The following is a 17,251-nucleotide window of genomic DNA, read 5'->3' as shown; positions in this document are numbered from 1 at the left end:
TGGGCAATGTATTGGGGGATTTCAAATATTTAAACCCCCCAAACCACTTCAGAAGCAAACTGGTCCCTAAAAAAATCATTTTTGGAAATTTTCTTAAACATGAAAAATTTGCTGCTAAATTTATAAGCCTTGTAACATCCTAAAAAGATAACAGAATGCAAAAAATTATGCCAAAGTTCTGTGTGTGCTAGAATTATCTGCTTTGAAAATTGCTTTTTCCACATTTTCTGTAAATTTTTAATTTTTTATCTTAAATAAACTCTACTGACCAAAATTTACCACCAGTATAAAATATAATGTGTCACCAAAGACAATCACATGGATTCTTCTGTTAGATGAGTGGGGGGTCTCTTGTTCTTCCTACTTGCAAGACGTCCAATAGGATTAGTTTAATTCATTTCAGTATTCCACCTCGACTCTCTGTCGCCACTGATGAATGAGCCTAAACAGCAAGTTTTCTCGAGTCATGGGTTGCACAGCAAGATCGAGCAGGATGCTTATTTTTTTCAGCTTCCTGCTCCAATATCTGCCTCCCATTGGATACAAGGAGACTTGGAACCAGGGCAAAATCTGTCGCTGATTTGGAGCGGGAATCCATGTGATTCCATGTGAACGGTCCTTACTGTCTGAATTTGTGTACTGTGGTACATCTCTGGTAAACTAAACATTGTCATGATATTCTTTTTTGTGCCATCATAAATTCTGTATTTGGGCAGAAAAGAAAAACCCAATTATTATCCCGTCTTATTGTAATAATGTACGTGTTTGTACTTAGGTGCGATCAATGGTGAGTGACTTCGCAGTGTTCCTCACAATCCTCACCATGGTGATTGTGGATTATTTAATTGGGGTGCCCTCACCAAAGCTTCAAGTTCCAAATGAATTTAAGGTAACTGTGGAAGGAAATTCATTTTGACATTTGCCTCTGTTACTAATGTTATGTTGGAACTCATGTTGGTACTAATGTTATTATGGAACAGAAAAACTTGCCACATTATTTTGTCCTGTGCATTATATATTTTGTGCACCAAGCCTAACTTTCAGCCTGTTTTGTTAAGAACCTTTTAAGGCTGAGGCCGCACGTTGCGGAAAAGCAGCTTTTTTTTTTTGCAGTTTTTGGAGCCAAAGCCAAGAAATGGAATTGGAAATATATAGGAAGTGTTTATACTTCTAACTTCTGCTCAATCTAGTCCTGGATTTGGCTCAAAAAACTGCAACAAAATCTGCAACAAAAAAGTCGCGTTTCCGCAACGTGGGGCCTCAGCCTTAGGGTGCATTCACACGATGTAACGTGCAGCGTGATCTGGCACGTATATGGCGTGTCAGAGTTTGCACGCTGTAAAAGCTCCCATTGATTTCAATGGGAGTTAGGATCGTATATGCCGCGTTATTTTGCGGCCGTGATTTTGCAGCCGCATCTCTGACAAAAAAGGTCCAGCAAACATGATTATTTTTTATGTCAAAATCACAGAAAAAACAACGGATACCAAACAGACCCCCTTATAGTTATTGGGGTCCCTTGGGATCAGTTGTTGTGATTAGATGGTCTATCTTTATTGTTTAATCTGATCTTCTTTACTTAATGGAACAGAAGAATGGACTAAACCACACTGATGTGAACGCTCTCTTAGACTATATGAGGTATAGTGGCCCTCATTTTCATGGGGCTTGTGTAATATTGCAGCTCAGCTGTATGTACTTGGAAGGGTCTTTCATTACTACCTATATTAGCTAATAGTAATGTCCCCTAAAGTTTGTTATTAATAACTAGACAGAATGAATTAATTTGCTTGAGAATCCTGCTGATATTTTACATTGGACATTGTATACATGTAAAGTCTAGAGGTAAATGACAATGAAAAATATATATTTTATTGTTTTATTTTATTAAAGCCAACCAGAGATGACCGAGGTTGGATTGTAAACCCAATTGGAACTAACCCCTGGTGGACGGTGTTTCCTACTGTAATCCCTGCCCTCTTGTGCACCATTTTGATATTTATGGACCAACAGATCACTGCTGTTATTATCAATAGGAAAGAACATAAGCTTAAGGTAATGTGTGTTTCTTCTGTATAAACTGAGTAAACCGATGCACTAAGGATCTTACTTAATACTTTACAGAGAGTAATGACTATTTCCATTTCACAGAAAGGATGTGGCTACCACTTGGATCTGCTAATGGTGGGGCTGATGCTGGGAATCTGCTCTATCATGGGGTTACCTTGGTTTGTTGCTGCTACTGTCCTCTCCATTACCCATGTCAATAGTCTTAAGTTGGAATCTGAATGTTCAGCTCCAGGAGAACAACCCAAATTCCTTGGCATCAGGGAACAGAGAGTGACGGGTTTGATGATCTTTGTGCTCATGGGTTGCTCTGTGTTTATGACGACTGTATTAAAGGTATGTAATTGAGTAATGTCTCCATGCACTTTGTATGTTCTTCTCGTGCTTGCATGGATTTCATCTGGTTTTGGTTTCTTCTCATATGCTAAAGCACACTGGTGATTTATATTCTTCCTATGAAATAAATCTTAGGGCTTATGCACTCGACCATTCAATTTTTCTTGGCCCCAACATCCATGACAAATAGACATGTTGGTCTTTGGTTGGCCGTTTTAAAACCATGGAAGTCTATGGTTGTTTTCATATGTCTTTTTATGTGTCCGTCGAAATGGAAAGAGATAAAGCATGCAATTTTTTTAAGAGATGTGTAAAACAGTCCAAAAAAAAACCAACAACATGTGAATACACCCCTTCACTCTCATTCTTCAAAAAGCAGCCCTGTGATGGCCGTTCACATAACATCTGTCACAACTGACATGGCCATTTTTCACTGTCATATGACTAAGGCCTAACTGTGGGTACCAAACATCCATTTTTCACCTGAGGGGCACCAGCTTTCACGGATCCCCTATAGCATACGTTTAGTATATGGTGCGATCCATGAAAGCGTCCAAAAATAGGACATGACCCATATTTTGACGGTCCATGTCAATGGACCATCAAGCTAACGACCATGATAATAGCTCCCAATCACCGACAGTAACATTAATGCTGCTGTGTGACGTCCGTCAAAAAAACAGATATCATGTGCCAGTGTTCACTGTCGTATGAATGTAGCATAACATAGCCTGAATGGTACCTATGATACGGGGGTCTATCACTAGGCTATAAGGGGTCTCAGATGAAGCAGTGTTGTAGGTCTTTGCATACTGCATGGACATGAGCACTGTAGTACAGGGAAAAACTGAAGGTTTTCTTTTATTCTTTGGATTGAGGTTGTCCCAATAGTTGGGTCCCCACTAATAATACTGTTATATCATATCTATATAACATTGCATTCTACAGTGGAAATCTCCTTATCTTGTGCTGTGTATATCATACATGTGGTTTCCCGATTCGATCAGCTGTCTTATAATTTAATATTGCATCATGACCCAAGATCTGGAATCTGGCCAAATCAAAGAAATGAAATTAAATTACATAAAGTGGTTTTTCCACCACTCCCTACTGCCCTACATAGAGATGTGTGTACTGCTGCTCTATGGGTTCTCACACAGGGCACTTGGGAGACACATCCCAAGCTATATAGTTGTGAGTGTGTATTCCTTGTATGGTTACCATAAACTAGTAAAACTGGCTATAAACAAGGCGGGATAGAAATAGTCATATGTCATTTTAACTCAACGGGTATGTATTAAACATTTTATAGTAAAATCACCAAAGTAGGCCTTATCTTTTGCAAGTCCTGTTGGGACGTATGGACATTGCATGGGAGTTCATGCTTTTAGCTGGAGCAGAAGGCTGCTATGTAATATGTGGCCCAGCCATGTTCTCCCAATATCTGTAATACCTGGTTATGGCAGGGAGCATGAGTAGCCTGATCTAATAATCCAGCCTGTGTCTAGATTGTTTGTGTGTATGATAACATAGCGGGATATTTGGAAATCTATTGATACATAATCTTTATCTTTTTTTCCAGTTTATACCAATGCCAGTACTCTATGGAGTATTTCTGTATATGGGGGTCTCATCATTAAGAGGCATTCAGGTAAAGAAATGTTAATAAATGATCCTCGATAAGGATATAAAATATCGTAGATTTACTTTGCCTCTTATCATCCTTTTTGCTTTCACTTGCAGTTGCAAATGTAAAGTTTCACCTTAGCACCAGCTGTCCATTGTTCTGGTCCATTGGAGGACCAGAGCAACGGACAGGCGGATTGCTAAAATATTGATTACATACAGAGCCACATTCATTATAATGAGGTTCGTCAGGTGTCTGTTGCTTTTAAACTGAAAGTGGCGGACAAAAAAGCCGCAAGTGCGTGAGTTTTACATCTGCTGATTTCAGTTGGATAGGAGATATGTTGATGCAAATGTGAACATAGCCTTAGAAGAGATTTCAGGCACCACATCTTCCCATTCAACTATGTGTCTAATAGTCTTGTCATAAAAAGTAAAAGTAGTAAAGTTTTGGCCTCATAGGGCCTTTTCTTAAGACCAGAAAGAATTATCACATGTAATTTTAATGAAAAAATAGATTTTTTTTTTTTTTGGAAACTCCTGTGACTTGGATGTCCTTGGCAGATATCATAGCACATTGTGTAACCTCAATATTCACGTCTAATATGCATTAGCCTTTGATTTTTTTGGCTTGTTACTATACTTTGTGCTCACAGTGCCTGGAACTTTTTGAATCTAAAAATGGCCGAAGACACTGGGGCAGATTTACTAAAAAAAATTGCACCAGAGTTCTGCCATAGTTTGAGCCAAAATCTGGCAAGTACACCAATTTTTCTTCACACCAGAATTTTTCATGCCTTGTATCACATTTGCTATGTATTCAGACACTTTTATGACTGGGAGACAGGGCTTAGTGTATAAGAGCCATGTTCTTTAATGCAACAGCAGAAAAATGTGCCAAAATTTGGTTCAATTTTTGTTGAAAACTAAACTAAAAGAATAGTGTGATGTTAGACTAGACAATCTAAAAATGTGCAAGATTTATCATCCAGCATCACCCATTGTGATAAAATGTATCCCAGTTTGCATTGTAACTTTTAGATAGTATTCGTAAATCTGTCCCAGTTTAATGGACAAGCTAGATAGATAAGGCTAGGTTCACATCTGCATCAAAGTCTCTGCTGGAGAATCTGCCACAGAAGGCACCGAAAATCAGCAAAGTGAAAAGTCTTGTTTATTAAGAAAAAATAGAAAAACTGGCACTCACCATATGAAGCATGCGATAAAAATCCAATCTTCATTTCAAAAATCCATATAAAAACATACACGGGAGGAGGCACGCCTGAAGGGATTGAGCGACAGCTTTTTCGTGCAGGTTGCACTTTTTCGAGCCTCCTCCCGTGTATGTTTTTATATGGATTTTTGAAATGAAGATTGGATTTTTATCGCATACTTCATATGGTGAGTGCCCAGTTTTTCTATTTTTTCTTAATGGACTAAGTTTGGACCTTTACATACTGTGAGCACCACCAGCAATATGCATGAAGCCTGTCCTATTATCCTCCATCATATTGCCCATATGCATTTAGTAGTGTCACCCTACTTTCTACGTGGATCATTGAAAAGTCTTGTTTTACTGTAAACACAGTATAGTCAATAAGGGTGTCCATGGGTAACCACTGTTTTAGTGGTTCGGCTCTCTGTCAATTGGGTCCCCCAGTGGAGAGCCCAGCACAGGTGTGAACCTAGCCTACGCTGCAAGGGTTTTTAGCTAAAAGTCTCCTTTTCTGGCGCTTAAAGAGGACCTTTCATGTCCTCGGGCACATGCGGTTTTATATACCGCTAGAAAGCCGACCATGCGCTGAATTCATTGCACTGTTGGCTTTCCCATTATGTGCCTCAGGTCAAGAGCCATCAGTTCCCTTACTGATAGCTCTTCACTGTTAGAGGGGGTGTAGCTCTGTATTGTCAGAGGGGGGGGGGGGGGGCGTTCCTTACCGCCCAGCCATGATGCTAACAGTACTCCTGACAGTACTCATCCATAGACTAGTACAGCTTAGCGTCCATGGCTGGGCGGTAAGGAAGGCCCCCCTCTGACAGTACAGGGCTATGGATGAGTACTGTTGTGGAGGCGTTCCTCACAGCCCAACAAGACTATCAGGAATGCACTTCTGACAGTGGGCAGAAATCGGTGCCATTGTAACAGCACCTATATCTCCAGCCCCGGGGCACATAACAGGAAAGCTGACAGTGTGATGAATTCAGGGCACTGTCGGCTTTCTAGCTGTATATAAAACCGCATGTGCCCGAAGACATGAAAGGTCCTCTTTAAAAACATCATACTTAATACTCCTCCTATCAGATATGGTATATACAGTAAAAGTAGGCAAGAAGATATAACATGGAACCAAGGATGAGGACCACTGAAAATGCAAATGTTGCCATTACCTCTTTAGTTATTATAGAGGCTTGTTTTTTGTAATGTCTGAGGATGGGCACCGCTGCCTAATAAATATGCAGGAACCACACTAACTCAGATAATGAAGTCCTTTGTGCAGAGCTTCATGAAAAAGCAGAGGTCAGCAGCGGGTACATTGTCAATCTCTTTATGGAGGTATCCGTTTTAATAATTAACCCAGCTGGCATTTCTGCAAAGTCTCTTTAATGTGCTTCATCCTGCTGTACCCTGCCAGGCTGCACGCCAGCACACATACATTAGTATAGTACACAGAATGTCAGCTCACGGGAGCTCAGGAGACGGCACATTCTGTCTTTATTGGAGGAAAGACAGATTATGTCTCTCATAGGTCGGGAAGATTGGCAGACTATTATTCCCCCCTTGCAGCTAAATAGTCCCCGGTGCCAGAATAATTGCTCATGGGGAAGTCTCGGGTGAGATACATTTAGTTCTACCTGCCTGTGGCAGCTGCTCAGTACTTCCATAGCTGCCAGGACAACCGGGGGCGAGAGGTGACAAGAGTCTCGGAGGGTTCCTGGTTAGGACACGATTTACTGTATAAAAATATGTAGAATAATTACATGGATTCTAATATATTTTTTAGTTAATAAATTATTCTGGTTTCCACAAATAATGTATTTTTCCATTATAAAAGTTACAATATTTATCCATGTACTTTCTGGATTTGAGGGTTTCAAGGTCTCGGCAGTTTTTCGATAAGATCTTAGCTATGGGGTTGTTCACACTGGACAATTTTTAATTAATAACTGCCCATTGAGGATGGTTGCACACTACGGGTTTTTTTTTGGTTTTTTTTGCTTTTTATAACTTATTCTGCTTTTCTAACTGTAAAAAAAACACAGTGGCCAGATTTTACAGAATACTCAATAGGAAATATTTTATAAAAACCTTACATACAATGAGAGTTGTAGTATTTCATTGAGTTTTGTTTCCTGTGCTGTGCAAAATCCTAAACAATATACTGTAAGCATTTTTATGGTTAGGATTTAAGGTTTGCACAAACCTTGCTCCTTTTCTGGGCTCGAACATGCCAAATTTGCTGGGATTGTTCCTGAAAATTCAGGACTATTCCAGCAAGTCTGGGACAATTATTGAAGAAGAAGAATAAAAAAAAACCTAACAAAACTACAAACAATATTTCGGACAGATTTGCATTGTGTAGACAAAATATGACAGTGTGTGGTGGTGGTGGGGGGGAGGATCAATTTAAGACTGGTCTTCCGTATGCCATTCCCAGCTGGCTATGGCTATGCCTGAAATATTAATAGCTATGCCTGAATATTCATAATTCTGGTGCACGCCTGTGTGCTAGAATTGAAATCTACGCCATCTAAGAACTGGCATTGATACCAAAAACGCCATCGTTTCCGCAAGTATATTTGTCACGTTTTTGAAAACGCAGCGTTTCTGATGCTGTACCAACACTGTATTTTTTGCAATTTGGGGCTTCAACCTTATGGTTGCCTTGCTCCCTTTTCAGGACAAGCCAAACTTGCCAGGATTCTCAGAATCCCAACTGGCAAGTATGACCTAATAATACCTGATAACACCTGATAATATCTGATGCCAGTCTCATCATTGTTCATTGCTGTCCAAAATACATTGAAAATTGGAATATTATTGAGAACCCAATATCTCTTGCTTCTTCGGTCACAGTGAAATTTATATTGATTACTAAAAGACTACTTTTACATTTAATAGTTTCCCAGCACATTCCTTACTAGACACTAAGGGCTCGTTTACATGGGGCTAGAGGGGACATATTTTGGCGCTGAATCCACATCATAATCCGCCCCCTCACAATAGAGGTCTATGTAGACCGCTAGCTTACTTTTTTCCGTGAGCAGTATGTTCCCGCTCATGGTAAAATGAAGCGAGCTGCCCTTTCTTCAGTCAGATTCCACGGCTGATTCAGTCCCGGCATCCATTTCGCGACAGCACCCTCCTGACTAGGCCCATTCATTTGGGCCTACTCCGGAGTGGGAAACCACGACTGTCAGAAGCCGTGACAGTCGTGGCAAGCGTATTTTGGCCCTATTCTGACAGGGCTTCCCGCGTTAAAATCAGGACCAAAATACGCCATCCCGCACCCCGTTTGAATTAGCGCTAAGATTACAGTTCCTTTAGTGTAGCTCAAGAGATTGAATTACACTTTAAAATCTTCTTTTTTGTGTGTTCAATACATGTAAAGTTAATTCTTCCTAGAAACATCGCTAATTTTGTTCAAGGGTTATGTCTGGTACTGTAACTCAACCCCATCAAGTCAATGAGACAGAGCTGTAATACCATACACGGCCTGTAGATCGGAGTGGCACTGTTGAAGAAAGCAGGCTTGTTTTTTTCTTCTTTAAATCTCATACATACAAGTTATATACTAATAGAAAACATAAATGGTAAAAAAGAAGGATTTTGCATCTGAGTAAGACTTTCATTTTTCAATTTCAAAAAACATTCAGTCCCAGTGATCAAAGCTAAAATATGCTCAAGAACAGCTGCCGAGTCCAAGGAAAATATGTTTATACTACTAAGACTGACATCGAATTAACATAATAATGAGACAAAATCAAAAGCCAATGGCTGCTAATTTGTTTCTTCTGAGAATGTTTCGTGGTAATTTTTTTTGCTTTCTATTTGCAGTTCTTCGACCGTCTCCTTCTGTTTGCGATGCCGGCCAAACATCAACCTGACTTTATCTACCTGCGACATGTTCCTCTGCGCAAAGTCCATCTTTTCACTATAATCCAGCTCACGTGTCTGGTCCTACTTTGGGTTATTAAGGCATCTCCAGCTGCAATTGTCTTTCCTATGATGGTAAGATATGTCTATTCGTTTTCTGCAAAGACTAAGAATTGTTCGGAACTGTTCTTGCAAATCCAATATATCAACTCATCCCCACAGACAGATCGAGTAGGGCCGTCTAAATCACATTTCCCTTGTGAATTTTCACCTCCCTCGCTGAGATATTGCTGTTTTTGTCAATGTGTAAATGAGCTCTTTGGAGCAATGAGGGCATGGACGTTGCTCCAAAGAGGTAAGTGGCAACAACCTCATTGCCCATAGAGCTTATTTGGATAATGACAAATACAACAATATCTTGGCAACAGAGAGACCAATTCACAAGTGAAAAACACTGTCTTTCAGGACAACCTAATCTTTCGGTCTGGGGACAAACTCCTGTCAAATGAGTCTTAGGGTTCATGCACACTAACCCGAAGCCGGTATGGCAGTGCACAGAGCCTGCACAATTCCTTAGGTTGGAGACATACAGCATATCTGCACTGCTGTGTAGGATACAGCAACCTCCGTCATGAGAGATGGAGATTCCTCCTGCCCTTGGGTTTAGAGATATTCTTCTTCTTACATATATTTGTATATCTATAACCTCACATGTTCAAACTTTCTTCCGCCATTGACAAAATTAGGATATTCTGATACAATTTTGGGGTTCTGGAGAAAGATATGGAGGTTGTGCCATCAATGCAAGTGGAAATATGTAACTGACTATTTGCAAAGTTTGGTTAATAAAAAAAAATATATATATTTTCCTCACAGAAATATCATGATTCTCTACTTCTAAGAGCACCCCCTAGTGTTCACTATGTATAGGTCTGTTTTTGTCATTCTATTGAGGCTCTGTTAGTATTGTAGGTCCAGTAGAATACAGTACAGCTTCTGCTGTATCCTCAGTAAAAGATGTAGGGATTTAATTTAGGCTAGAAACTGTGACTTCACAATGGAGCATCATAATGCTACATTGTGACATCACATTGCGTCTGTTACATTACAATGTGGCATATTTACATCACAATTTGACTCTGTGGCATCATAATACTTTGACATCACAGTGGGCCACTTTGATACCACAATGACATCAGGTTAGGGCATTGTGATATCACAATTGGTCTATGGCAAAATACATAGGGGTTTTATTAAATCACAGTGGATCTCTTTGACATCACAATGAGTTTGTACAAAATCACTTTAGGTTATTGTGACATCGCAATTGACCTCTGTGTGTGGAGCGGTCCTGCCGGCGGTCAGTGCATCCTACTGTCAGTACATTGGTATCAAAGCAGTTTTTACTGCTGGTAATGCAACATACACAACCTTAATACCTCTGATGATTCTCAATCTGAGATGAAACGCGTTGGGTTAAGTTTGCAGAAGTTAGATGTATGTCTGGGGATTATGGTCTGAAGCTCTGAGATCTTTTGGTGGTATTGCTATCCAACTTCCTTCCCTGTTGGTGTGGCGTTAGTCCAGTAGTCTCAGGGGGTTTTGGGAGAGGCACCCACTTGTTGTTACTATACGTATATCTCTGAGTTATAATCACATTTCAGTACCAATAATATCCTGGCATACTATCCATTATTTCTCAGGGAGTGAGGCTACTAGTGCATAGGGACCATACTTACTAGCATCTGTCCCTGATTCTGCCCCACTTCTTTTGAGTTATATCTGAAGAAGAAGCTCAGAGGAAGCTTCGAAACGTCATATTCTGTCATCATTATGAGTTAGCCATTAAAAAAGGTATCACCTACTGAAGACTTAAAAAGTTTTTTTGTTTTTTTTCATATTTCATAACCACTGGCTAACACGGTACCAAAACAAACATTTTCCTTTTACCACTTCTTTTAGTCTTATTGAGTGTTGCATGAGACATTGTTGAACACTTGTTTGTTTCTGGTGATTCCACCGCCTGGGTGGCCGGATTATAATCTGTTTTTACCTTTTTTTTCTATTTTTTATCAATATATCAATAAAGGTGAAGTTTTAATAATTTTTTTGTACCTATCTGGGATTAGTTCCCCCTCAGTGATTTGACATCGCAATGTGTCTCTTTGACATCATAATGCGACTTTATAAAATCACAGTGGGTTGTGAGATATTACAATTGAGCAGTGGGTCTCAGCGATGTCACAATGGGGAATTCTGACTTTTACCACTTGGTTAAGTTTTCGCAGCTGCAACATTATACCCAACAAGCTGAACTTTGCACCTGTAGTATTAATGCTCTGTTCACGCCATAATGGTGTCTGTATTTGAGTCATGACATCAGAGTAGATACTAACACATAGTGGCAGACCATATTGACTTCATGGGGACCATAATGGGGTCCTTCGGGTTTCTGTCTGGGTTTGGCAGCATGAATAATGCCGCATGCTGTGCTATGTCTTCTGTCATGTACAGAAGATCTGATAACTGATGGAACCACCTAAATGGTTTCTATAAAACCCAAGTTAAAAAAAACGCTGCTGTGATAGGTGTGTGTGTTGTGTAATGGTTAGTTGTGCAATGTACATCCGACACCCTCTGTATATAATTATGACAAGACCTTTACATAGGATCTGCCTTCCACTCCTACTTCTGGTAATTCTAGTAACTATTTGCTTGTGACAGGTCCTCGCTCTGGTGTTTGTCCGCAAAGTGATGGATTTCTGTTTCACTAACCGGGAGCTGAGCTGGCTGGACGACTTGATGCCTGAGAGTAAGAAGAAGAAGCTGGAAGATGCAAAGAATAAGGCAAAGGAGATGGAGGTAAGGGATGGACATGCAAAGTGTGTATCATCATATTGTGCATACAAGACAACAAGGCATCATCCAGTGTGAAGGGTGAACCTGGAAATGATCTGTAGCTTATATAATAACAGGACTTTATCTATTCACGTGACTGCAGTTTAGCAGAAGATGTGCAAAACATTTCTCCTTTATATGTTGTGTTCTCTATATCTGCAGAGGTTGCTTGCCATTGTCCTTAAAGCGCTTATCCAAGTTTAGAAAATCATGTCTGCTTCCTTCTTGAAACAGTGCCACCCCTGTCTACAGGCTGTGTGCGTTATTGCATTAAATCTTTATTTACTACACTGGAACTAAACTGCTATACTAGACACAACCTGTAGATAGCGGTGGCACTATTTTTTAAAGAAAGTGGACACATTTTTCTAGTTCTGGACAACCCCTTTAAAGGCAGTTTTGTAGCAATAGAAAAGATTACAAACATAATGGTCCCATGTCCATAGGGAGAAGATAAACATGGTCGTGGTGCTATAACCTTGTATTGTGTATTACAGTACGGTATACATTGTTATGTTACAGGCATGTTTATTGCATATACAGACCTGATATATAGTGTGATTTCATCACTCAGTCCATATAACAATACATGATAACATGACCCACATTACACTGACTTTGCACTGGAGCACAGTCACATGTATACATTTTCAGCTCTGCTTATGCTAGCTAGTTATTTGACAATGATTGAAAGTCCAATATAAAACCATTTATAAGTCTGCACTACCCGTGACTGCCACTAGATGGCACTGCAGTGTAGTACAATCTGTAAAGACCTCCATTAGAGTCTTAGAGTCTGGCCATATCTGTTACATATTCATTGTATTTGCCCCTATTCCTATGTACGTTTATAAACAATGGGCAGAAATAATGCATTGCCGTAAATACTGAACACTTTTTATAGGAGGCAGAGAAGATGTTGCAGGCTTCAGAAGACAAAGGAGTACAGCTCCCCTTAGAAACCAGGAAATTATTGGGCAGCCCTGGAAGGAACAATAATACAAGGTAAGCCGCCCTTCTATTGTCTGTCACTTTTTATTTTTGCGCTTCTTTCCTTTGAAAAACGTGAAAAGTCAACTCGCTTCTGTCATTCTAGGGGGTTGGTCAAGGCCCAAAGGTAATGGATACTGATGACCTATAAACAGGACCCCACTGAACTGATACTAATGGCCTATGGATGGGTCACCAGTGTCCATTACCCGTGGATCTTGGCCATTCCCTTTAATAGATTGCAGATTGACAAAATGTGTTTTCTTCTTGTTTAATGTCCCTTGGTAATAGCACAAGCTTTACAAACTCTCCTACAAGACTAACAGCAGAAATTTGTTAAAATTGATAAAAGCAATTCCTCAGTTTATTTAAGAATCAATATACAGTATATGAAGCTTAATGTGGGGGACCCGCCATTAAATATCATATACATTGTAGAGATCATAAAAATCAATATTTTTTCTGCTTAAATTCTGTTTAAAAATGATCCAATGAAGTTTTCTTGCATTAAAGTAGATGGCGCCACCTGGTGCTCAAAGTGTATATTAAAATGCAAGTCCACCTAATAATAATTGGATGACTGGTGGACACGCATGCTCAGTCGCTGTCCACTCACCAGTTCTATGCATGCTGCTCCTGCATTTAGCGCACAGCAAATGTAAAAAAGACATAGAGAAGGTTAGCGGCAGAGTTTCTTCAATAGCACGGCAATATAGTTTAGGAGACTCCTGCAAGAAAAGTAAGAAGGGACTATCTTGTCAGCTGCCAGAGGGGGAAGGGGACTGATTCTGCCAAGTTTCCACTCCAAGCAGCACAGAACAGCAGCAACACCACAAGGATAACCCCTTTAACTTTACTGTGTGTGGTCTCAGTGTTACATATATAAAGTGAACATGGAAACTGGAGGGCAAGAGTAAAATATATGCTTTCAGTTCCCATTGCTTCCTATGCTGTTTGTTTTGTTTTTTAGGTGTGATCCTTCTGATATTAATATTTCTGATGAGATGCCTAAAACTACTGTGTGGAAAGCGCTCAGCATGAACAACGAAAGCTCAAAATCTAAAGAGAGAAGGTGAGGAAACCTGGATTTATGGCCTTCAAACACCATCAGACATCTTGTAGTCTGTTTGGAGCTCTGAGTTAAAGAATACCGAAAGTGTCTTGGGGCACAGACCAACTTTGGCTTCAATATTAATTATTGTTGTATTATAGAATTATTAATATTGTATAATGAATTTTACGTATAGCTTGTTGCATCTTTACTTTCATAGGAATATTATCACTGGCCTTTTAATGAATTAGAGGAGCATTACTGCCTTTCACCATTTCTGTCAGAATCGGGCTGTGGAAAAAGAGAGGAGTCTCTTGGCCTACTGACCCCATTACCCTGGTATTATAATGTTAGCTCTCCCCTATTAATTCCTATGCTGAAACCCACTTTCTGTCCCTTTTATTTCCTGTTTGTCTGTTGCCAACTGGAGTCTGTATATTGCTTTTCACCAGGATTACAGGTGGGCAGGCTCTTGTATAATTCAGGGAGGCTAGGCCGCACTCACAGGAGTCCGCCACCCATACTCACCGTGAAAAATGGCAATAAACAGGGAAAAAATATTAATGGTACAGACAGGGGATAACATGCAGATCATTGAATATCTAACCACTCAGACCCCCACTGATCAGGAAAATGGGGGGGATTGTCAGTCTAAATGCACAATGGGATACGTCAGGTATCTCCAGCGCTCCTACTGAATTGTACACGCACGCTTGGCTGTGTAAGGTAATATAAACCACCATGATAATATAGTCCTGACGATCTATGGACTTGCATGGTGGCTATTAGTTCCGAACTGGAAAGTTTACTTTTAGCTGTAAAGATTTACTGAAGTCCTCTTCTTTAGCATGTGAACATGCCCTAATGCGATGTATGAAAGGGGTTGTCTTGTCCTGAGTATTCTTATATTTATTTTCCTAGAAAGAATAGTACCCGTATATACTCGAGTATAAGCCAAATTTTTCAGCCCAGTTTTTGTGCTGAAAAAGCCCCCCTCGGCTTATACTCGAGTCAGCAAAAAAAAAAAAAAAAATTTTTTTTTTTTTATTTTTTAGGAGGGGGAGTCTATGACCAGCCACAATATTAATGTATAGAATCTCCCATAAAATAGTGCAAAAAAAAAAAAAGAAGATTTCATAAAAAAATAAAGGTTCTAAATCCCTCCTTTCCCTAGAATACATATAAAAGTAGAAAATTACTGTGAAACACATATACATTAGGTATCCCTGTGTCCGACAGTGCCCGGTCTACTGAATATAGGGGATCTGCAGTGCTCCTGTTCCGTCAGGAAGGGGTTAATAGGAGCACTGCCAGACTGAATTCCAAGTGGGGGAAGAAAAACAGTCCTCAAGCTCAGGGAAGGGGCAAACAGACAACCAAAACACCCCCTCCCCTTCCCCAGCACCCAGCATCTACTGCACCCAAAAACTCCGACCATTTTAATTTTTGAAAAATTTTCCAGTAGCTGCTGCATTTCCCCCCTAGGCTTATACTCGAGTCAATAGGTTTTCCCAGTTTTTTGTGGTAAAATTAGGGGGGTCGGCTTATACTCGGGTCGGCTTATACTCGAGTATATACGGTATATTATCTGCTACCATTTTGTGCTAGGACAATGTAAATAATGTATTCTCAAATCAATTTACTACAAGAAGTAATAGTATTATATAGATAATTCTGTTGTATATAGCATATAGGAAATCTGACATAGGGCCATCTTGGCGTATTTATAACAATGTGTTACTTATATAACATTTATTCCTGCCTATTTCTAACCATCTCCGTTTCTTGCAGCTTTTTTAAATAGGCGTCTTGGCACGTGAAGGACAGCGTGATGACTCAGGGAAAGGCCAAGACCCAAATGTGGCATACAGTTTTTGAAAGGAGTTCCCCCATATTTTCTTCACACGAACGATCCATGTTAAAGCCATCAGAATTTTTTTCTTATATAAATATATAGTTTTTCTATTTAATTTTCAGTGTGTGCTTTAACAAGTTGGTGTCATCCAGTGCCGTCCGTGCACATACATAGAGGGAGTCTCCACCGCAGCTCTGTAGGACTGGAACTTCACATGGATTTGGTGAAAGCATGTCAAGAAGCATTCTGAGAATTGCGCAAGATCCCCTTACCCCAGTGCGGGGTACATTCAGACTGTATATTACCAGTTCTAGTATTCGCCATCCAAACAACAACAGTAACTATATACTCCTAGTACATGAGTATAGTCTAGGGTTCTGTAAAACCTAGAGAAGAATATATTCAGAATGGTAGTTGGCTGTTCGCCTTGCAAAATATTGGTCCGCAAGATGGCCTGACCTTGGTTCGTGTTCTCTATTTTGTGAGGTGTGTTGTATTACAGTCAGTACACAGTTCTAACATGCTTTTCTTTAGGTTGGATAGTTATCATTTCCAGCCATTTCCTCATCCAGATCTAGTGTGAAGCCAGAGCTCTGTACACTGTGTATATATAGCAGTGTTGAATTTATTTAGCATGTTGTGCCATGATATCACAATGTATTACCTGTGGTTTTACATAGGACTGCAGATAAAGCTTCTATATACAGTACCACACATCAGTCCTTTTTTGTATAGGACTGTCTTGAAAGCTATCAGGGAGGGGCTTATAAAAAAGAGGAGTTTCCTTCCCGTTTTGGAGGGCATTCCTGGGCGGGGGCAATTTTGCATTCAGAGGATGTTATTATATTATCTTGGTAAGTTCTCACTTTGCAGAATTAAAAAATGGCAATTTCAGCTCTGTTACATATGGACTTAAAGGGATTTCCTTTAATTGGCCCCAAGGGGGTAAATGGCATAAAATATCAGAAGACCCGTTACTTTATTAAATTCTCTGCTGGAACTTCCGTTCTTCTCAGCTGTTGTAGACTACTTGGCTACAGCCATGAGGTGCCCATCTACCCCCGTGACCACTGCAGCCAATCATTGACTGACCGCAGCGCTCATGCGTGTAGACAAATGGAAACCAAGACCAACAAAATGACCTTGTTGGAGTGCTAAGAGAATATAACAGATAAATAATAGTTTTTTTTGTTGTTTCATGCCATTCCTCTTACTTGGCCAAATTTTATTTTTTATCTCGGAAAAACACCGTAAAGGCCATTTACACCTTTGCAACTAATTTATTTATATTGCTCCAATGCATCTAAAATAATTTTAAAAAAAACAATGAAAA

The 17,251-nt window shown here is 39.8% G+C and overlaps 1 protein-coding gene across 1 annotated transcript in view; it reads left to right on the top strand.

Moving 5' to 3' along the window:
• The window catches only part of LOC142195826 (electroneutral sodium bicarbonate exchanger 1), a 159,421-nt gene extending 142,698 nt beyond the window's left edge, over window positions 1-16,723 (top strand). Inside the window, exons 17-25 of the mRNA XM_075265880.1 lie at window positions 776-889; window positions 1,894-2,055; window positions 2,152-2,403; window positions 3,986-4,054; window positions 9,086-9,259; window positions 11,849-11,986; window positions 12,927-13,027; window positions 13,983-14,084; window positions 15,855-16,723. Coding sequence (XP_075121981.1) covers window positions 776-889; window positions 1,894-2,055; window positions 2,152-2,403; window positions 3,986-4,054; window positions 9,086-9,259; window positions 11,849-11,986; window positions 12,927-13,027; window positions 13,983-14,084; window positions 15,855-15,867 — 1,125 coding nt within the window. The 3' untranslated portion in view covers window positions 15,868-16,723. The remainder of the gene's footprint in view (window positions 1-775; window positions 890-1,893; window positions 2,056-2,151; window positions 2,404-3,985; window positions 4,055-9,085; window positions 9,260-11,848; window positions 11,987-12,926; window positions 13,028-13,982; window positions 14,085-15,854) is intronic.
• Window positions 16,724-17,251: the final 528 nt, after the last annotated feature.

This window comes from Leptodactylus fuscus, chromosome 2, assembly GCF_031893055.1.
Source record: "Leptodactylus fuscus isolate aLepFus1 chromosome 2, aLepFus1.hap2, whole genome shotgun sequence".
Classification (NCBI taxonomy): domain Eukaryota; kingdom Metazoa; phylum Chordata; class Amphibia; order Anura; family Leptodactylidae; genus Leptodactylus; species Leptodactylus fuscus.
Note: the sequence above shows the minus strand (reverse complement) of the source record. Positions and strands in the feature narration are given on the sequence as shown.